General features: G+C 43.1%; 1 protein-coding gene across 2 annotated transcripts in view; it reads left to right on the top strand.

Annotated features, from left to right (window-relative positions):
* ETV5 (ETS variant transcription factor 5) overlaps window positions 1-19,406 on the top strand; it is a 66,045-nt gene extending 46,639 nt beyond the window's left edge. For both annotated transcript variants that reach the window (XM_012470818.3, XM_012470817.3), the window contains exons 9-13: window positions 645-704; window positions 7,373-7,441; window positions 7,617-7,786; window positions 13,016-13,117; window positions 16,899-19,406. In XM_012470818.3, the coding sequence (XP_012326241.2) occupies window positions 645-704; window positions 7,373-7,441; window positions 7,617-7,786; window positions 13,016-13,117; window positions 16,899-17,120 (623 nt within the window). In that variant the 3' untranslated portion in view covers window positions 17,121-19,406. The remainder of the gene's footprint in view (window positions 1-644; window positions 705-7,372; window positions 7,442-7,616; window positions 7,787-13,015; window positions 13,118-16,898) is intronic.
* The last annotated feature ends 3,099 nt before the right edge of the window (window positions 19,407-22,505 follow it).

Raw genomic sequence — 22,505 nt, 5'->3', positions numbered from 1 at the left:
CAGTGGACACTGATAACATGATGCCTGAAGAAGAGATCACTTGAGTATGGTTTGGTTTCAGTGTGACAGTCCCAGCACAGCAAAAATGTACCAAACTGCAATCCTCTACCCCTGCCAGAGTGAGTCCTGGCTTCCTAACGTCAGGTCCCCTAATCCCTTTGGCCTAAAAATATTCCCACCTCTTGTAGCAGAATTGGATGTGGCCACCAGCAGTAAAGGGGAGCAAATTAGAAAAGATCTAAAGCCGTCCTCTTCTCCTTCCCACCCTAACGCCCAGGAGTCAGCATGGGCAAGAGGCCAGGCTTGGCCTTTTGAAGGCCAATATTTTTTCCCCTGCCATTAGCTCTTTCACCAGATTTGGTGCTAACTAATTTCTAAAATGAGCAAACTATGAGAGTGAAGCATCTTTTTTCTTTCCTCCCATGACTCTTGATTAGGAGAGCCTTCCTTTCAGATGGTAGGTTATGGTGTTTGCCATCTTGCTTATTGGGTGGCACCTCTTGTCCAGGACAGAGCCAAAAAGACATGACCCCAGATCCTGCAGGAGGTTTAGAGGCTTTACCACAGGGCTGCGGTTGACCGATACGCTGCTCCTGCTGCAGAAATGATTGATGGGATTGTGTCCACCTTTGTTTCCCTTTCAGAAGTGCCTAACTGCCAGTCATCCTACATGAGAGGGGGTTATTTCTCCAACAGCCATGAAGGTAAGGAGCCTGCTTTTCCTCGCTTCTCTCCTTCCCTTTCTCCCTCTTTCTTTCTCTCTCTCTCTCTCTTTCTTTTTTTTTTTTTTTTGAGACAGTTTTTTTGCTCTTGTTGCCCAGGCTGGAGTGCAAAGGGTACAATCTCTGCTCACTGCAACCTCCAAATCCCAGGTTCAAGCAATTCTCCTGCCTCAGCCTCCCAAGTATCTGGGACTACAGGCATGCACCACCACGTCCAGCTAATTTTTTGTATTTACTAGAGACAGAGTTTCATCATGTTGGTCAAGCTGGTCTCCAAGTCCTGACCTCAGGTGATCTACCACCATCTCCCCACCCCGACCCCCGGTCTCTCAAAGTGCTGGGATTACAGGCGTGAGCCACTGCGCCTAGACCTCTCTCTCTCTTTCTCGCTTTCTTTCTCACTTTCTTTCTTTCTTTTTATTTCTTTCTTTTCTTTCTTTCCTTCCTTCTTTCCTTTTTTCTTTTCTTTCTTTTCTTCTTTCTTTCTTCTTTTTTTGAATAATACTCAAGCTTAAAATTGCTCAGTTTCCAGGCTAAGATTTGAGATCATAGATTAAACCTTGCTTAGCTCATGTATATAAAGCTAATTGATTGTAATCTTCAATTATTTTGCACGCAGGGTTTAAGCATGCCCCTTAGCCCTGTGAGGGCTGCCATTTTCATTAGCAGTGATCCCAGCTTCTTAGAGTGCAGGACAATTTGGAGAAAAAAACAAATGCACCTTATTTCCCCATTTCCAGAAATGGAGGTTATATATAATAGCTTACATGACACGATCAGCTTAAACTGGAATTTAGGAGTTACGTCAGTGAGGATGGTTTTCATATGTTTTATAGTTATGTCAGTGAGGGTCCCAGGATGTCTTACAGTTTTAAAAATGTGTCTCTAGGTTTTACTTAGTTTGAGTGCTTGGGTGGGTAACTCTACATTGTAATTATTATCATATGATAAATGGTTGCCACTTTTAAGATGGGAGGGAAATTTAAGGTATTCTTCACCAAACTTGAGGGGGCTGGTGGTGACGTGAGCTAGCAGGGGGGCAGGGAGTATTATGGATGGGGAGTGGAGAGGTATGTTTTGTACAAAATGCTTTATTGAAGAACATAAAAGAAATATTTTCTAATTGGACTTTTAAAAAGTACCTCTAACGAGAACAGATATAAAGCAGTTTACCCATAAGCCTGGATTATCACTTATCCTAACATTTATTTTTATGTGAAGATGATAGTTTTATATCAAGAGTGTGTGCTATCTCCTCGAATTCTTGTGTCCAATCCCTTTGGGATCAACTTAATTCAATAAGTCTCTGAGATAATCTCACTCTAATTAGCAGCAGGAGCAGTGGGCAAGGTTGAGCCTGTGACTTTGCCTTCATTAGTGCTAACCTACTAATTAGGGTGAAAGTAACTGGAAACAAATAAGACACATAAGTGTTCCAAAGCATATGGCTTCAAGGAAGTGGTCAGAATGGAGCTAGAATGTCAGTTTCTTGGAGGAGCTTGCTTTTGAGCTAGGTTTCTTTAAAATATAAAGTTTCGTAGCTTATTCTTAGCATAAGCAATAAATACTGACTACACAAAATTTAGAAACTACAAACAGGTAAAAAAATGAAAATTGAATCTCACTGCCCAGAGATAACCATTAAGTTGCTACATAGTCTTTCAGTCTTTTCTGTGCATATGTAAATATAGAATTATACAGATTATACAGGACTCATTGTTTTATAGTCTTTTTTTAACAATAGTCATTAACTCACATTGAACACTGACTATGTTTCAAACACTGTTCTGTGTTCTTTACATGCATTAATTAAGTTATTTAATTCTCATAGCAGCCCTATAGGATAGATATTTTTATTTGCCCCATAGGGTAATGAGGAAACCGAGGCTGAGAGAGGATAAAAGATTTGCCCAAGGCCATGTGGCTGTAACGGTTGAGCCAGAGCTCTAAACCAAGCCCTGTGGCTCCAGAGCCCGTACTCTTCATCTCCTTCCATACTCCACAGCCAGTGTCGTCTCTATAGCACCCAACATTCCTCTATGATTTTCTCTTTAATGGCTGCACAGTACTCACTGCATGGGTATGTATTTAGCTAATCAACCTGTTGCTGAAAAGTGGGTTTTTCCAGATTATTCCTAAATTCAGTGAACATTCATCTAGCTAAATGTTTTTGTATTATCATTCCCTTGATTCTTAAAACTAAGTTTCTGAAATTTCTGGGTAAAAGTGGGTACTGACAGTTTTTGTGAGGGTCTGTGTTTTGTTGTTTTTAGTGCATTGTCACAGATTTTTAAATTTTAGGATTTCTCTAAAGAAGTAATTGAATGTGAATCAAAAGGAAAAGGGAGCCTTTTGTTGGGGGAGGATAATTGGGCTTTTAAGCTTCTGCATAAATGAATGACAGTAGCAAATCAATGGGCTCGTTTGATGGAAAAGAGCCCCGGTAGGGACTGCGATCATGCTTAGGGGCATGAAAGGCCTTCACAGGTGGGCTCAGAGCTTCAAGTTACTCTTCTGGGCAAAGGCTAACTTGGGATGGTAGATTCAGGAGTTCCCTTCTGAACATTGAAATAGGAAAGGTTTTTTTAGAACTCCTTTCCTAGATGTATATCTTCTTTTTCTCAAATACATTTCTCCCTGAAGATTTAAAGCAGTCTGATTCCCAAAACCTGTGACAACAGCGTCACCTGGGATGTTTTTTAAAATGTAGATTCTCAGGACCCATCCCAGGCCTACTGAATCAGAACTCTGAGGAGTGGGGCCCAGCAGTCTGTGTTTTAACAAGTCCTTCAGGAGATTCTGATGCACCTTCAAGTTTGAGAACTACTGAGTAGAGATTCTCAAGTTTTGTCAAACATTAGGATCACCTGGGGAGCTTCTAAAAATTTTGATGTCCAGGCTTCATCCAGAGCAATTAAATCAGAAATTCTGGGGTGAGACCCAGGCTTTAGTAGATTTTAAAGCTCCCCACCAAGGTTGAGAACCACTGGTCTCTGTCTTGAAATGAAAGTCAAAAGAACTGATACTGATGAAGCATTGGCTGCCTTTTATAAGTGATTAGTTCCTAAGAATGGTTTCTATGGGTAGCTGCTTCGCACTCACTTGGTTAGATGGGAGAGGAAGTGTTGTTTCACTGGGTACCCTGTGATGTTCTGATTGAGTGCCCAGCCCTGGAAAGGAAGGGCTGTCTCCTGGACACTGGCTGTGATGGGCACAGCTGCATGGGGCTCTCTTTGAGGTTCCTGAATGTTTCTACAGAAGCAGTTGATGTCTGCAGCAGGCAAACTAGAAGGGAGTGGAGGAAGAGAGGGAGGAAAACATTTTGCATAATTACAACATTTAGGAAAGAGCATGGTCTTAGGGGAAATATTTTTAGCAAGGCATTGGGTTGCTTACTACACAAGTGCATTTGTGTGTGTTTTCCCTCCACCCTTTCCCATTCCTTTCCCTGACTTCAAACACGTGGAAGAAGTCAGTTTAAAAAAAAACCCAGCATTTTTAATTGTCCTAAATTACCCTGACATGCTTTTTCTCTCCTTATACGGGCTTGACCACAGATGTCTGTGAAACAGTTAACGAAACAAGTGTTTCTGATTGGCATCTGTGATTGCTAAGATAGCCATCCTGCCTTAAGTGGTCACCTGGAGTCTTTGCATCATGTTTTGAATCTTTTGTTTCTACTTCGCCCCTCAAACAGGTTCTTCCTTCCTGCCACCTTTATTTGAGTGATTAGATAATTGTGGCCACAACTGATAAACTGCTGGCGCAAATTCAGCTGACTTAAATTTCACTTAAACCAATAGTATCTTCCAGATGGTTTAGAGGACCACAGGTGGTGATGCCTAGAAACCACAAAATACCCCAAAGTGATACTTCTTATAGGCAGATCTTCATCTGATTAGTTCTGAAAAACAAACCGAGAATTTCATCTAGGTACACGTCGTCGTCGTCGTTTTCTGTGTACTATGAATGTATTTTTCTTCCCTTAGAGGAGAACAACTCTGAAAAGAACATGGCAAGTTTGGCAGATATGTAAACTTTGAAGTAGTTCACTTATAATGACTTTATAATAAGACCAGTAAAACGTCACTGGAATATCAAAATACATATGGGATGTCGGGAAATATATAGCTTCCTGGCAGCCAGGACAAAATGTTTGAAGCATACTAGATTATGAAAGTGTTGTTGGTAAGACAGAGTATACCAATTTGTAGTAAAAGTCAGTTTAGTACCAAATTGGAAAATAAATTTATCAAGAGTCACTGAATCCCTGACTTTAATGGTAGCGTTATATTCTTAAATATTTTTAATGAAGACTATAGAATCTCTTATTTATTCAAATATCTATTTAGTACTTATGTGTAAGGTGCCATGAGGACACTAAGATACCAAGATACAATCCTTATCCTCAAGGAATTTAGAATCTTTGATGGAGGATATAAGATCAAGCTCTCACATTATTCCATTAATTTCTTAATTGTACTTACCACAATGTACAACGACTATGTTTTTTTTTTAACTACCATTTATTACACACTTATGTACCAGGAGCTACTCTTGGCATTCTGGTATAAAGATAGAGCAGCAGTAGATCAATTGAATGATATTAACTCAAACTCATAACAACACCATAAGGTAGGAATTATTATCTGCCAAAATGAGGACACTGGAGCACAGAGAGATTAATTTATTCAGTGTTGCACAGCTAATTGGGGTCCATCAGTACTACACCATCTCTCGTTTCTTTTTCTCTAACAGGAAAATGGCAGGTCTGTCTCCCCCAGTTGGGATGCAGTCTCCATGAGAACAAGGACCAAGTGTATATTCTTCTGGCTACCTACTGCCTTCTAGCACAACGCCTGGCATAAATATTTAGTGGATTAAATAATATATAAATGTCAATAAAGTAGACTTCCTTTGATGTCGTTAAGCAACAGAGAACTAATGCTTAGGGCTGAGAAAACAAAAATGAATAATACAAATCTCAGAACAGTCTCATTTGTGCAGAGTTTCTTCAGTCCCAGGCCTCTTAAAAATGGTGCTGGTCCTGCCAAGAAGCTACTTGATCCGGCTTGACTGAAGAAACAAAGAATGGTGAAATTATATCTTGGCGCCTTTACTCATGGATTTTTTTTTTTTTTCTTTGAGATAGAGTCTTGCTCTGTCTCCCAGGCTGGAGTGCAATGTCGCGGTCTCCGCTCACTGCAACCTCTGCCTCCTGGGTTCAAGCAGTTCTCCTGCCTCAGCCTCCAAGGTAGCTAAAATTACAGGCACCCACCACTATGCTCAGCTAATTTTTTGTATTTTTAGTAGAGACAGCGTTTCACCATGTTGGCTAGGCTGGTCTCGAACTCCTGACCTCAGATGATTCACTCCGCCTGCTCAGCCTCCCGAAGTGCTGGGATTACAGGCTGTTTGTCTATGACAGACTGGTTTAAAATCACTTATTGCCTGCTCCTCATGTAAGCCACATGGCACTTGTTATTATGGCTGTCCTCATTCAGACCCCTTGAAGCTTTACAGGTACAGTCACCCTTGTAATTGCTCACGGACTCACCACCGTGCCCGGCCTTGTGGATTTTTCAAGTTGCAGTGAATCCTTCTCAGACTCTAATGAAAGTCCTTCATTGCGGAGCCTTTTCCCCTGCCTGCCCCCACTGTATATCGAACATGTAGACCTGTACTATAGAGCCAGGTGAACTGACTGGACAATGAAGCTCCGGGAAGCACTGCCTGTCAGACAGGAGCCCTGGGGCATTCTCCTAAGAGGTGTGCTGCTGAAGGAATATGCACTGGAGACCTTAAACTTCCCAACAGGCTAAACTACAAGGAAAAGAGTGGCCCCCATCAAAGTTATCTGTTCCCTGGCTCTGATTAGAAGCACCAATCTTGACAGGGTGCCTAGTGGCATGGTGGTTAGCACGGAATGTGTATTATGGGTTTGTGGAGGAAGAATATCAGGCCATCCTTCTTGAGCCCTTTAACTTGTGTTGTTGGGCCAGTTCCTCTTTCTTGACCTTTGTTTTGTCATCTATACAGTGAATTTGTTTCATTGCTGGAAAGTCTTTTCAGATCCCCTTCACTATGTTTGGTAATAACACCTCCAGCACTGCTTTTGAAATCCTCTACAGGCCCAAGTCTTTATTCATTTTGGCAACATTCTTTACCCTTCAAGCTCTTTCATAATTGAATGAGATGTGAGTAGCTTGGATGAGTTTATAGGAAAGGTTGAAATTAATTTTAGCTAACAGGAAAATGGCAGGTCTATGTACAGATCAACCAAATCCATCCAGCTAGGCCAACTGAAATAGAGGTGTGTTTTCAGATGTAAAGGCTTAGTCAGAGCAACATTGATCCATGCAGACCTCAGAAGCAAAATGTGAAGGAACGTACTGGTGACTCAGCACTTCCTGTAGTCTTAGCTGTAAAAGCAGGAATTGATTCTGCTCTGACTGAGGCGCAGGTGATTACATCAGAATTAGAATGCCTGAGCCCTTCTGAAATCCCTGAAAATTCAGTCTGGCATAGATACAGCAGTAGGGCTTAGGACCTGAAATGATAGGATCCCACTTTAGTCCTTAAATCCATAGTTTTAGTACAACACAGAATTTGTTAAGCAATGTAGTCTTTCTTTTTAAATTCTTTTTCAGGTTTTTCATATGAAAAAGATCCCCGATTATACTTTGATGACACTTGTGTTGTGCCTGAGAGACTGGAAGGTAAGTAGCCCCATCTAAGGTCTGTTGCCAGGTAGAGGTTTGGAGATGTCAGAACACCTCAGTCATGACTGTCTTCCCAAATTGAATGATTAAATCAGCATGAACAACTTTTTATCCCAACCATCTGACATACTTAGGGCTAAGATATTGTGTGATGTGTGCTTGTCCCAAACAGGCAAAGTCAAGCAGGAGCCTACCATGTATCGAGAGGGGCCCCCTTATCAGAGACGAGGTTCCCTTCAGCTGTGGCAGTTCCTGGTCACCCTTCTTGATGACCCAGCCAATGCCCACTTCATTGCCTGGACAGGCCGAGGCATGGAGTTCAAGCTGATAGAACCAGAAGAGGTACGTGCTGGATGCTGGACTTAGACGGTGTTTGATTTGTTGTTGTTGATGATGATGTTTTTTGTTTAGATTTCCATTGAGGCTTTTTATTGTGTTAAGTCTGCTCTTCTCATTCAACTTCTGGCCTGGCCAGTGGGCTTGGCAGTATCCCTCCTATTAATAGGACAGTTTATAATACATGGACAGGCAGAGTTCTCCACTGTAGAATACATGAAAAGTATTTCTAACACTTCTGCAAAATCTGGGGAGCGAGACCATGAAGACTTATATTCAAATAGGATATGCTTTCCCCCTTGGAAAGTCTTTTTCAGGTGTCGTTTCAATGATACAGACTTGTTTTGGTCTTAGTCCCTGTAGGCCATAGACTATCTCTGAGCCTACATGAACATATTGTATGACATTTTGCCAATATATTACAGGATACAGCTACCCACTATGTATTTCAAATGGCCGTAGCCTGGAAAAATAAAATTATCAGAGATGGATCAATCTTATGAGCTTATATATATATATATATATATATATATATATATATATTTTTTTTTTTTTTTTGAGATGGAGTTTCGCTTTTGTTACCCAGGCTGGAGTGCAATGGCACGATCTGGACTCACCGCAACCTCCGCCTCCTGGGTTCAAGCAATTCTTCTACTTCAGCCTCCCGAGTTGCTGGGACCACAGGCTGCGCCACCATGCCCAGCTAATTTTTGTATTTTTAGTAGAGACGGGGTTTCACCATGTTGACCAGGATGGTCTCCATCTCTTGACCTAGTGATCCACCCACCTTGGCCTACCAAAGTGCTGGGATTATAGGTGTGAACCACCGTGCCCAGCCTAGATTTTTTTTTAAAGGTGTGTTAGGGCTGGGCACAGTGGCTCACACCTGTAATCCCAACATTTTGGGAGGCCAAAGCAGCTGTATTACTTGAGTCCAGGAGTTCGAGACCAGCCTGGGTAACATGGCAAAACCTTGTCTCTACAAAAAATACAAAAAAATAAAAATTAGCTAGGCATGGTGGTGTGTGTCTATAGTACAAACCATTTGGGAGGGTGAGGTGGGGAGGAGTGATTAAGCCTGGGCAACAGAGTGGAACCCTGTGTCCAAAAACATAAAGGTGTGTTATATGGCATCACAATAGAGTAGTTGAGAGATGATGCAAACCTCGATTATTTTAACAGGAAAAGAACATTGTTACTGTTTCTGTGCCCAGAACTATTGACAGAACCAGTACCGTTTCTTGAGTGGAGAAGACACGCCCTAGAATCCCTCTCCCGAATATCACAAAACAAAGTAAATTAAATCAGGCTCTCAGTATAGCATATTCTAAAGGGGTTGATTTTTAATTTCTGTTTGATTTAGAATCTAGGGAGATTATAAATGGAACAGAAATAACTGCCCAAAAAAACTGACATATGCTTCTTTCAGTAGCATGTTCTTAGGCATATAAATTAAACCAGCAGATCAAAAGGCATCTTTGGGTTGGGTATAATTAAATTGGGAACAACACTCTTAGACACTCTTAGAAAGCATTTGAATGAGAAATGCAGTTTTCAGTGTTCAGTTAACTCGAGGGCTTGCTTTAGCACACCAAGGAAATATGTTGGCATGGGGTTAACAGCAGGAGGTAACAACCTGGGACTTGATTTGGTCTAAAGGTTCAAATGGGAAAAGGAAGAGAATGTATGAATTGGAAATTTATGAAGGATCCTGATTGGTAGGAGAAGAAGGCAGCCTTCATTAAAGGCAATTATAAAACAAGGTATGCGTATGTTCCCTGTTTCCTATTCACTCCCGAGAATGGAAATGTATCAACATCTAGACTGTAGACAGCTTCTATGAGGTTCAGTCTACATTCGGAGCTGGAGTTGAGTGCCACTGTGTTCATTTAGTGCCTAAGTGTTTTTTTCTGGCTGTTATGTAGAAACAGAGCCATGTTTTAGGCTTCCAGCACCCCTAGAGAGCCATCCACCCCACATGGACCCATGCTCCTCCTCACTGCTTTCTCAATAATGTGGCCTGGTTTATGTGACGTCTGAGGAAAGCATGTCACCTAGGTTCACAGAGGCTTTTTGAAAGTAGTTCTGTCACGTGGGCAGCCCTCATTGCTTTATCTTGCTTCACAAACAGGAGCTTTTATTATTTTATTGCCACTGCCTCAGGCCCAAGCCCAGGCCGTCCAGCTGCAGGTAAACCTGGTTATGGCCTTCCGTAAAGCTGTTATTGAATCTTCTGCACTCCTACCAGTGGCAAAGAGAACCAGGAACAGATGGCAAAGGGCTCCTGCTTTCTTACTTAATAAAGAAACGAATATTAATACAGAAGCCTCATAAATGCCAGGCAGCCAAGTCATGTGAGAAGCCTGCAGTGTCCTTGAGCCTTCCTCGGTTGACTGGGCAGCTTTGTTTCTTCAGGAAATGTTGCTTTCCACCCCACCTTGAAGTCCCCAAGCATTCCCTAAGATCCCAATGTGCCTTTCTGTTCACCCAAGATCAGTTGGGTGCCACATGTGCATGTCAGCCTCAGGACAGGTGACATTTGCTGAGCTCCCCCCGCCCCTCCTTTACCTATAAGGGCCCTATTCTTGTTAATGTCAGGAAGATACCAGCTTCTGGAAAAAGCTGTAAGAAGTTGTCATGGGGGAGCTTGAAGGGTGAAGCGGAGGAGGAAGCTGTTGAGGACGTAATTGTAGGCAGCTGTGTGGCTGAGTAGTGCACTCTGGGTAATTATCCATAATATCCATTACACTGTGCATGGAAATTGTGGTTTTAGAACTGCGTTTTGGCAGGCCCCCTAATCAAATGTCTTTTGATAGTCATCCAGCTTAGCACCCTCTCAATTATGACTGACTCGGCTTTAATCTGGAGCCATTTTAACTGTGAATCTGCATTAATGAATATTTTGGGGGGTAGGGTTGTTTGTTGAACATGTGGCAGATAACTGCTGCTAGGAGATTTGAAGGGATGGGCTGCTAGAAAGAGCCATTCCCAGTTCGGTGGCTTTTCTCTCTTTAAAGGGGAGAAGGGATAGGTAGATTCCTTAACTCCTTCAGCCTCAGTCCTCAAGATGCGTGCTACCAAATAACTGATGAGAGAGAAGAAAGGAAGAAAGATCTGGTGACAAGCTATTTGCCTGCCTCCAGTCCCAGAAGAGGGGCAGCCCTAATTCCCAGCTGCTCTGGAGCTGAGTCGCATCATGCGTTACTGTAGAAGGAACAGCCGTGGTGAGGGCTAGAGAATCACAGGGCTCTGGCCCGAGAGGATGAGTCAGTAACTATGGCTACCAGAGCTGCTTTGAAATCTGTGCATATACCAAACCTCTCTCCAGTAAGCAACTGCATATGCAAGTGACAGCTGAGAGGTGGCCGCTAAAGTTGAAGAATATTCAAGGATTGTTTTCCACCCCTGAACATAGTAAAATGATGAGGCTTCTTTGCAATTTCTCTGTGTCACTTATGGCATACAGCAGTTAAAGATTAGTTTTGTAAAGCATCATTTCTTTTGAACAGGGTACAATGACATATATTATTGGGTTAGCGGATTTCTTACCATTATTTCTATTGGTTTAATATGTTTATCTTCTCTAACCAGGATGTAATTTTTGGTTAATTTTGCCTTTTGGGCTGTTTGAAAGGTAGAGTTGAGTGGGTACCATATGGAATAAAGAGAGACCCAGGACATTGTGTCTGCTGTGGAGACGTGAAGCAATTGAACGGAAATTTAACTTTCACAGGGTTTCTTGCAAGGCAGAGTAGAATCATTGCTATTAATGTAATTGAGAGAGAGATGCATTCTTATCGGATCCTTTTTGGTTTTTATTAAAGGTCATTTTAGAATCCTGAATTTAGGAGATGTTGCTTTCATTCTGCCCAAATATTTTAAGGAAATGGTTTATGTGAAATGCTGTCTTCTCTCTGCTTCCTACTCCATGTTTAACATTTAGCTTTTAAAATATCAAAGGGGCTGGGTGTGGTGGCTTGCTCCTATAATCCCAGCGCTTTGGGAGGCTGAGGCAGTTGGATCACTTGAGGTCAGGAGTTTGAGACCAGCCTGGCCAATATGATGAAACCCCCTCTCTACTAAAAGTACAGAAATTAGCTGAGCGTGACGATGGACACCTATAATCCCAGCTGCTTGGGAAGCAGAGGCAGGAGAATCACTTGAGCCTGGGAGGCAGAGGGTGCATTAAGTTGTGATCGTGCCACTGCACTCCAGCCTGGGCGACAGAGTGAGACTCCGTCTCAGAAAATAAAAATAAAATACCGAAGGAATATAGGAATATAGTTAGTTTTTTTTATTTTTAAGTTTCCAAAACTGACCTAAAATGCTCAAAACATGACCCCTGACCCGTGGTTTACATACATTTGAAAACCTTTGAGAAAACTCACATTTCCAGGGTTATTCTCCTACCTTGACAGTCATTGTCATAAGTAGGATTTTGGAAGTTGACATACTTGAGAACAGAAATTGCTTGGCTGCTGTGATAATTGGGTAACCTCTCCTAGGAAGTTTTCCTGCTATAAGGCTTCTTTGCCCAGAGCTCCAGTTATATTGCCCTATCACTGCACCTCAGGTGGACTGGGTTGGATATAATGCATTTCAAAACTGTTTGGAAAACTCTGTTAATTTTTCATTAAGTGGATAATGGTGCTACATGCTTTAATGTCCATTCTGCAAGTCTGCTGGGAGCGTGGGATTGGATGGCAACAGGCTGAAATGATCTGATTCCCCCTTAGTCCGTGAGCTGCAATAAGTAAACATCTCCCAACCCCCCTCCAATCTTATTAGAATTGAACTTTTGCTCTGCTGGCCCATTAGCAACTCACTAGTGTGTTTCTAATGTTTCAGGAATGACCATTCTAATTATTCCTTATTGACTGCTACAGAAACCATAGCACTTAATGGCAACATGTTAATGGTCTATGGGTATTGGTCGATAATTCATATGTGGAGAAACAGTAGAGGGCCTGCATCCTCTGGGACGTTAGCCAAGCCTTCTGCAATCTTAAAGTGCTAGCGTTCTTCCATCTCTAGGTCTCACCTCCTAGTGGTCACTGAATCATCGCCTTTGTTGAGTGTTTGGTCTTGAGGGAGTTAAATGCCTCCCCTTCCAGGTCAGAGTAGTAGATCATTGACCAGAGCAGTCAGGTTACAGACCTGGCTTTGCTGGGATTGGAGAGGACACGGGGCCCAGGGGATGTGTTTCCATTGCTCTTCACTTTCCTGTCCCTTCAGGTTGCTCGGCGCTGGGGCATCCAGAAGAACCGGCCAGCCATGAACTATGACAAGCTGAGCCGCTCTCTCCGCTACTACTATGAAAAGGGTATCATGCAGAAGGTGAGCCATTATGCAAGACCCTTAGCCCACTCTGGTCTCTTTCAAGGAAAAAGTCCAGGGCTTCTGTAGTGAGACTGATGATCGTCACTAAGAATAAATGTTAGCCCCCTAAGTGATTCTGTGGTAGGAAAGAATCTTGAGAAGACAACTTGAGACAAGAATCAAGTAAGATAAAAAGAGTACACCGAGTGCCGTTGGGTATGTGGAAACTGGAAGCTGCATGTAGAACACGCAATAGAAAATTAGGCTCCTCTGCTTTCCCCAAACTGCCTCTACATATGAAAGTTTCCAGAAACTTAGGCCAACTATTGTATCCAAAAAGGACTCCATGAGGGAATCAACTTGAAGGTCTCTACTTCAGCGGCTTGGTTGAAGTCTTTAATTGTTAAAACACCTAGACCTGCCGGGCGCGGTGGCTCACGCCTATAATCCCAGCACTTTGGGAGGCTGAGGTGGGTGGATCACGAGGTCAAGAGATCGAGACCATCCTGGTCAAGAAGGTGAAACCCCGTCTCTACTAAAAAAATACAAAAATTAGCTGGGCATGGTGGTGCATGCCTGTAGTCCCAGTGACTCAAGAGGCTGAGGCAGGAGAATTGCCTGAACTCAGGAGGCGGAGGTTGCGATGAGCTGAGATCGCGCCATTGCACTCCAGCCTGGGTAACAAGAGCGAAACTCTGTCTCAAAAAAAAAAAACACCTAGACCTCCAAATCTGTTAGTTTGATATGCTCAGAAGTGTTAGAGGAATAAGAACATCTGATTTTTCTTTCAGACTTACAGAAACTGAACTCAGGTTGAAAACCCTAGGTTTGTAGAACGACAGCAGAGTCACCTGGTTGCTTTTCGTGGAATAGAGGATGAAGCATATTTTGAGGAAGTCAGTACAAAATTCTTACTGGGCTAGGTAGTGAGAGGCCATGGTCTTAACACCCATGGATAAGTAGAAGATGGGAATGGCAAGTCTTTCTTAGCTACCAAACTCTGTAATGTACTGTTGCCCAGATCCCAGCATTTACACATGGAGGCAGCGTACCTGGCAGTAGCTAATAAGATGAACTTGGCAGAAACATACGGGCATAGCTGCTGAGAACTTGTCTACAAGAAGCCAGATCCATCTTTCTCATAGTGGGGTGGTAATGTGACCCCTCATTCTCCTCACCACCTTAAAAAATACTCAACAGCTCATTGTGATCTTCCAGATAAACTCTAGACTTGTTAGTGCTTCGTACAGGCTCTGAGGCTGTTCCCAGTCTGATCACCACGTGAGTCCCGTTTCCTCACTCACACTTGACTGCTTTCACTAGCGTAGCCACCTTTTAATTTAATGTAGTATTTGTTTGCCAAAGAATACATGTTACATGCGTGTACATTATCAAGCATACCATAAAATGGAAAACACCTACTATACTACCATCCTACTTAAGACCTAGAACATTCCTAATGCTCTCAGTACCTGGCCATTCCCTCCTTGTTTTCTGTTTCAGAGTGGGTTAGGCGGTGCCCTCTGCTGCTTCTGATGGCACCAGCACTTGTTCCTACCACTGCTCTTCTCACTGTGTCTTAAATAACTGCTTTCTTGTTGCTAACCCGCTCTGGAATATAAGCTCCTTCAGGGTAGGAACTGAGGTTTAACTTCAGTGCTTGACACAGAGTTAAATGCTGTAAGACAGCTGGTCCCCCTACCCTTCCTCTCCTTTTTTTAAAGTATACAGTCCAGTGGGTTTTTGTATATTCACAGAGCTGTACAACCATTACCACAATCAATTTTAGAACATTTTATCACCCCAAAAAGAAACCCCATACCTATCAGCAGTCCCTCCTGATTTTCCCCTGTCCTTCCTAGAGTCAGTATCATCAGGTCAAATCCTAAGTTCAGGTGGGAGAGCCATGATTCCTTTGCTATTCCCAACTCCAGATCCAACATGAGGAGAATAGCCCAGGATACAGTAGCTTGAACTAGTGGAAATGAACTGTCCTTAGGACTAGCTTCTGTGTGTTTTGTTTTTTTTTTTTTTTTTTTTTGAGACTGAATCTCTCGCTCTGTCACCCAGGCTGTAGTGCAGTGGCGTGATCTTGACTCACTGCAACCTTCACCTCCCGGGTTCAAGTGATTCTTCTGCCTCAGACTCCTGAGTACCTGGGACTACAGGTGCGCGCCACCACACCTGACTAATTTTTTTATTTTTAGTAGAGACGGGTTTCACCATATTGGCCAGGCTGGTCTCCTGACCTCGTGATCCACCCGCCTCTGCCTCCCAAAGTGCTGGGATTACAGGTGTGAGCCACTGTGCCCAGCCGCTTCTGTGTTTTCTAAGGAAGTAGAAGAGAACTTTATTTCTGAAAATAAATAGGGAAAGAGTACAAAGAAGGCCCAGGAATGAGGCTTGGGTAGGCTTAGATCCTAACACTTCAGTTTGTCAGCAGTATGGTTTGAGGAAGGTCACCTAATCTCCCAAAGCCTTATTTCTAATAAAAATGTAGATAATAATTCTTGCTCTAATATCACTGGGTAATATAGTTGAAAATATTTCAGAAACAATGTACCATCCAATGTAAGGGAGGGGTTATTATTTTATTTGTTATATGACTCATGAGTAAATGAGAGCTCGTTAAAAGGTGAATGATAGCCCGTCGGTGAGTAGAGAGACTTACAAAAGCTGCAGTCCCATACCCTCTCTTTTTTAAAGGAAAATTGAGATTCACAGAGGTTAAGACTCCTTAGTGACTAAAGCAGGACTGGAAGCCATGCGGCTCCTGGCTTCTGATCTAGGATTATTTTCACTGTGCTGTCCTGCCTCTCTCTTCCACAGAAACTCATTTTTGGAGTTGGGCTTTAAGGTAAAACTGTGGCATACAACACTAACTAGAGATGGTTGATTGATAGAGATTTGGAAGCAGAGCCATACTTGTTGAATTAAAAAAAGATTTTAAGAGTCACAGCAGAATGACTGAAGGGCAGGATTAAACTCAGCAGTTCGAATTTTTTAATCTCAAATGTTTATTTTATCAGTAATTTTGGCTGCCTTCCTTTGCCTCTCCGCGTCTCCAGACAGAAGCCGATTATCGGGTTCGATTTTCAGTGTTAGGTGCTTCTTGTACTGTTGCTAACCAACCAACCGAGAGAGGGTGATCCCATTGACCTAGATGGCTCATCAGCCACGTACCATGAGGCCCTTGAATAACCAAGACCTTCTGGTTCTAATATGATAATGCAGAAGACCCATAGAAAGGTAGTTTGCGGTTCCCTGAGTGTAGCAGCACCGTGCGACGGGTAGCTTAAAGCTGCCGGTAAGCCAAAAGCAGTTCTTTTTGGCTTTGGAACATACTTAAGGCTTCCGCACAGGCTCTCTCTCATCAGATTTCTAACCTTTCAAAATAACGTGGCCATACTATGAAGACTGTAAACTCTGGAGGTGACCAAAAATGTGGTCTATTAGGCCTAGCACCTGTCAGTCCTTACACCTTTTTGGAACACCAAACTCCAGGCTCAGCATAACCATGCTTCTGAAGCTGTCACTGGAAGACAGAAAGTGAGGATTTTCTCTTAAGAGTCCATCTAGTGTGAATTTGAAATTGAGATACTTTTTTTTAACTGCTGTAGCATCAGTAAAACACTTGGCAGGTGATAGGTTCCCAGGATTCTCAAAATAAATCTGAGTGATTGGGGTAATCAGCTGCTTCTTTGGTCCCTGGCTTTGTGACCTAGGAATGCCTGGTTTTCTTCCCCTGATCCCACGGCCTGTTCCAAATGGACCCTGTAAGGTGTGTTTTCTCCCTCAGGTGGCTGGAGAGCGATACGTCTACAAATTTGTCTGTGACCCAGATGCCCTCTTCTCCATGGCTTTCCCGGATAACCAGCGTCCGTTCCTGAAGGCAGAGTCCGAGTGCCACCTCAGCGAGGAGGACACCCTGCCGCTGACCCACTTTGAAGACAGCCCCGCTTACCTCCTGGATATGGATCGCTGCAGCAGCCTCCCCTATGCTGAAGGCTTTGCTTACTAAGTTTCTGAGTGGCGGAGTGGCCAAACCCTAGAGCTAGCAGTTCCCATTCAGGCAAACGAGGGCAGTGGTTTTGTTTGTGTTTTTGGCTGTTCCTAAAGCTTGCCCTTTGAGTATTATCCGGAGAACCCAAGCCGTCTCTGGATTGGCACCCTTAAAGACAGATACATTGGCTGGGGAGTGGGAACAGGGAGGGGCAGAAAACCACCAAAAGGCTGGTGCCTCAACTCTGATTCTGATGAGGTTTCTGGGAAGAGATCAAAATGGAGTCTCCTTACCATGGACAATATATGCAAAGCAATATCTTGTTCAGGTTAGTACCCGCAAACGGGACACAGTATGTGACAATCTGCATTGATCATGGACTACTAAATGCCTTTACGTAGAAGGGCTCTGATTTGCACAATTTCTAGAAAAAGAAATCACAAACCCAGAGAAAAGGAAGTAGGCTAAGTTGGGGAGGCTCAAACCATGAAGGGTTAAACATATATCTTAAAAATTGGAAAGCTCTTCTAGCTGAATCTGAAATGTTACCCCTTGTCTAGGAGAGCGGGGCGGGGGGGGCAGTCAGAACAGCTGTTCCCCACTCCAAGGTTCTCAAAATCATAAAACATTGCTACTCTTGGGAACCGTCCGGCCATGTGGTCGCCAAGTAGAGCAAGCACCCTTTCTCTTCCCAATCACGTGGCTGAGCGCAGATGACTTATTTTAGGAGAAGGGCGATCAACACTTTTGACAGTATTTTGTTTTGCCTTGATTTGGGGGATTGTTTTGTTTTGGTGGTTGTTTTGGAAAAACAGTTTATAAACTGATTTTTGTAGTTTTGGTATTTAAAGCAAAAAATATATAAAAAAACAAAAACCTTTTGGTAACTGCACCATGTCCTTGAACCAGGGCCGTGCTGACTTACGAAGACACTGCAGCTTGAGAGGGGCTTTGCTGGGGCTTCCCCTTGGCCATGTGAAAGCCCGCCTTGTTGCCTGCTTTGTGCTTTCTGTACCAGACAACCTGATGGAACGTTTGCACCTGAGTTGTACATTTTTGAAGTGTGCAGGGCAGCCTGGACACAAGCTTAGATTCTCTGTGTATAGTTCCCCATGTTCACTAACATGCCCTCTCTGGAAAGCATATGTATATAACATGTGTCATGTCCTTTGGAAAGCTGGTCACCTGGTGAGAACTCTTGAGAGTCTTCCCTGGGCATGACTGATGACAATTTCCATTTCATCGGTTGGTTTTGTTTTCCTTTTTCTTTAAATCTTGGACTTTAAACCCTACCTGTATGATTCAGTAGGGTTTGAGACTTAGTGATACTGACAGGTAAGCAACAGTGCTAGCATTCTAGATTCCTGCCTTTTTTAAAAAAGAAATTATTCTCATTGCTGTATTATATTGGGAAGGTTTTAAACAACCAAGCTAAGGCTATGTGAAAGTTGAGCTCAAGGGAGAGGAAAAGTTACTGGTGGTACCTTGCTGCCTGCTCTGCTGGTAGAATTCTGTGCTCCCCACGACACTTAGCACATTAAGAATGACCACGCTGTTCCTCGTATGTGACGGAGGCAGTGCTGACTCCGTGAGTGTGAGACACATGCTTTGAACTGCTTTTCTATTAATGGAGCACTCCATAGTCCCAGACAGTCCCCCTTATGACCGACAGCACATTTGTGAAGCGGTTCGCAGGGGTAAGGGGTGCACTTTACAGCTATGTTAACATGAGATTCTCCTCTGTTGGAAGCTAATTAGCCCACAAAGGTGGTAAACCTATAGCTTGGGCCTTAATTAGCATTGTACTCTAATCAAGGACTCTTTCTAAACCATATTTATAGCTTTCTTAACCTACACATAGTCTATACATAGATGCATATTTTACCCCCGGCTGGCTAGAGATTTATTTGTTGTAAATGCTGTATAGATTTGGTTTTCCTTTCTTTACTTATCCTGGTTTGGATTTTTTTGAATGGATTTCTGCTGTCTTAGCAATATGAGAATAATAGCTACCCCTCCCCCGCTGTAACTGCGTGGCCTGTGCTGTCACCGGCGCAGGACCGCGGCTCACCATTGCATTCCCATTGGACTCATGCGCCTCCCGGATGGTTTTTGTTTTTTTCGGGGGTTCTTTGGGGTTTGTTTGCTTCTTTTCCAGAGTGTGGAAAGTCTACAGTGCAGAAAGACTTTAACCTGCCAGTTGATTTGAAATACTTTCCCCTGCGCAGGGCCGTATGCATCCTGCCAAGCTGCGTTATATTCTGTACTGTGTACAATAAAGAAGTTTGCTTTTCGTTTACCAAGCACTTGAAACCTGCCTCTTTCTTGCCCTCTGTTCTAATTTTAAAGCAGGCAAAAGCCCCCTGGCTTTCTCTCCACCCCGACCCTAGTCCTCTCTCAACAGTTTAGCCTTACCAATGAACGGACCGTGGAATTGAGGGTAGTTTCAGGAACTGTGTTACCTGGAAATAGACAAACACATCTGCTCATAAACTCCAGCTAAAAATTTAATCCAAAGAGATAAGAAGTCGAGAGATCCTCTTCCCAGCCAATGGTGAGCTGAGATCACCTCATCCCCTTGAGTCCACCACACTGCCAATTCTTAGTAACTTTTTTTTTAAAGCGTAACCCATGTTTGGCTTTGGGTTGTGTGAAAAGATTGCAAGCTAGTCTAGGACTTCGGAGTCCCAGAATTATTCTCAGCCCCTTATATGGATACTTGAAAAATTAATAAGAATATAAGACCATTCATTTTCTCATTTTTTCCCCAACAAGTTTTGCTCTTGACAAGTACGAATTTGACTAGTGGTTGATAAATAACAAGAGCTCAGGAAGGTTTTGCTTGTGTTTTTTCTGGTCATACAGCAGTAAGTAAAAACCTTTCCTCCAAGTTTGTCTCTCGTGATGAAAAGGAACTGCTGGGTTGTCTGCAGTAGCAGTATGGCTTTTAGTGTTCCTATTTCACCTTTTTCTGTACCTCTAATTTGGCCTTTTCAAGACTCCTGTTACAGTGGAGAAATAAAGTAGAGCCTTTTTTCAAACCTAATACAGAAGGCTTTCTGTCAGTTTATCTGCTATCTTTCTTGACTGTTTTACAAGCCTCTAAGTGTAGAAACATCTGAGACTGAACCAGTGCACCGCCGCTTGAATTGGAGCTTGTGAGGAATGAATGTCTGCCACATAAACCCCATTAGCTCCGACAGATTAAGAAAAGATGCTTGGGGAGAAGGGGCAGGGGTGTGCAGGAAAAAGCCATCTCTGCCTCTCAGCTTCACCATGATAAGGCATTAACAATCCGCTCCCCATTATTCACGGGCTCGTTATCCAGCCTGGGCCCAGACCCAGATCGTTAACCTAACGCGGGAGGTCACCAAACACGGCTGCCCTTCTAGTGTTGGGCGCTGGGATAAGGAAGCCCAGAAAATGGGAAGTTTACTCTTCATCAGGGTCCCCTTTCACGAGCCAAGCCAGGGGAACAATGCGTATTCAGTTGTTAGATGACAAAGAGGTAGTGTGAGCGCAGAAGAATGTGGTTTTGAGAGCCAGAGTATGTGCAGAATCTAAATTCTAATGCAGCTGGGACAACTGTAAACTAATGTGGGAGAAAAAACACTAATGTACCCAGACGGTTGGAAACTTTAGAGAGACAGTTCATTGCCCAGAGGTGCAGGTGGCTTCTGCTCAATGTGTGGCCTGTGAAATACAAGCCAAAGGAAGTCCAGAAGATCATCAGTTTAATACCAATACATAGTGTAAGTATTGCTTAATACAAATGCATAGCATAAATATTCTATTCAACGTAAGTGTATTGTACTTAAAATAGGGGGAGAGGTGAGGGTGGTACCAGGTGACCAACGGTGTCCTTTTGATCCCATCGAGTACTCTGGTGTCCCATTCAGAAGGGGCCCCTTGAATGACCAGCCTTAGCTCCTCTCGTTTTAAGAACTGGCTCTACACCCAGGCCTGGGTTTGTTGACCTTGGCAGTGAACCTCAGATCACCTTTGGATAACACTTTACAGTTTACAGAGCACCTTTTCATCTCCATTATCTTTTTGGCAGGCTTTCTTAAACAGCAATACTGTTGAAATTGAATCTGAAAATACCATGGCTGTTAGCCTCCAGAATTAATTTCTTTTTTGGAATTTTTACAGTGGCTACTGTGGAGAGAGGACTAGACATTTGGGTTCTGGCCCCAGTTCAGTGGTTGATTGGATTTAACTAGATGGTCTCAGGGGGCCATCTGGCCTAACCTCAGGTTCATTGAGGGCACTGAGGAAGCACTAATTCCCAGATCTCATAGGCGGTAAGGTAGAAAGGAGTTTCCTAGGGAAGTCAAGAGGTGTGTGCTTGTGTGTAGAGAGTTAACCAGTTACGAACATCACTCTCAAGTCACCATTTTTAAGCAAACTCTGAAGATTGCTCCACCATTAAGGGCATGTTTCTTCATTTTCCAATCATCCACTGAGCACTGACTAGGTGCTAGGCACTGCTGGATGCTAAAAATAAATGATTTAGATGGCATTGTCAAGCGAAAGCCCTGTTCATGATATAGTAACCGTGTGACAACCTCTTACATGTTTAAATGCTATACTTCCCGGCTCATACTTAAACACAACTGACACCATCTTATCCAGGCCATGTTGACCAGAAGCTCGGGAGGCTGGGGCGTTTATCCTTCAACTCCTGCCCCTATTGGTTGAAGGTTATTCCCAGAGATGTTAACTCTTCAATATATGTCCTATCAGGAAGAGAAGAGAGTAGACGCAGATAATCAGTGTGCTAGGAACTGTTTTCAGGTGCGATTAGCTCGTGAGGTTGAGGCCGCATGCAGCTGGCATCACTGGTGTCTATGACACCTCCCTTTAACAACTAGCCAGGCTCTTCTGGATGACCTGTTTTCTAGAGTGAAACAAGTGTAAGTCAGTGCTTTCATCATGGAGTTACCATGTACCAATCATCCATGATGTATAAGACACTATAAAGGACACTTTGCAGGTGGAGATGAGGGAGTCACAGTGAAGCCCACCCTCTTCTTCAACACTCCACAATCTAGTTGGGGAAACATTTCTCTAGGTGAAACTAGCATACAAGATATAACATACTGATTATTACTCATCCAATAAATAGGGCCTAGTCCATGTCAGGTACTGCTCTAGGATTAGTGGAGGGAAATAAATCTCTGCTCTCAAGGATCTTACATCTGGGAAAGGGAGGAAAGAAAACAAATGATAGAATGTGTTAGATATTAGGTACTATGAGAAAAAATAAATCAGGGAAAGGAAGTGGTGAGTGACGGCAGCAGAGGGTTGCAATTCTAAGTAGGGAGGTCAGGGAAGGTCTCACTGAGCAAAGACCCAAAAAAGTGGCTGCCAGACGGATATCTGAAGGAACAGCATTGCCTG

The sequence above is a fragment of the Aotus nancymaae genome, unplaced genomic scaffold (genome assembly GCF_030222135.1).
Source record: "Aotus nancymaae isolate 86718 unplaced genomic scaffold, 86718_ANA_hifiasm-v0.15.2.pri h1tg000067l, whole genome shotgun sequence".
NCBI classification, from domain to species: domain Eukaryota; kingdom Metazoa; phylum Chordata; class Mammalia; order Primates; family Aotidae; genus Aotus; species Aotus nancymaae.
This window is presented reverse-complemented; position numbering and strand designations above follow the sequence as displayed.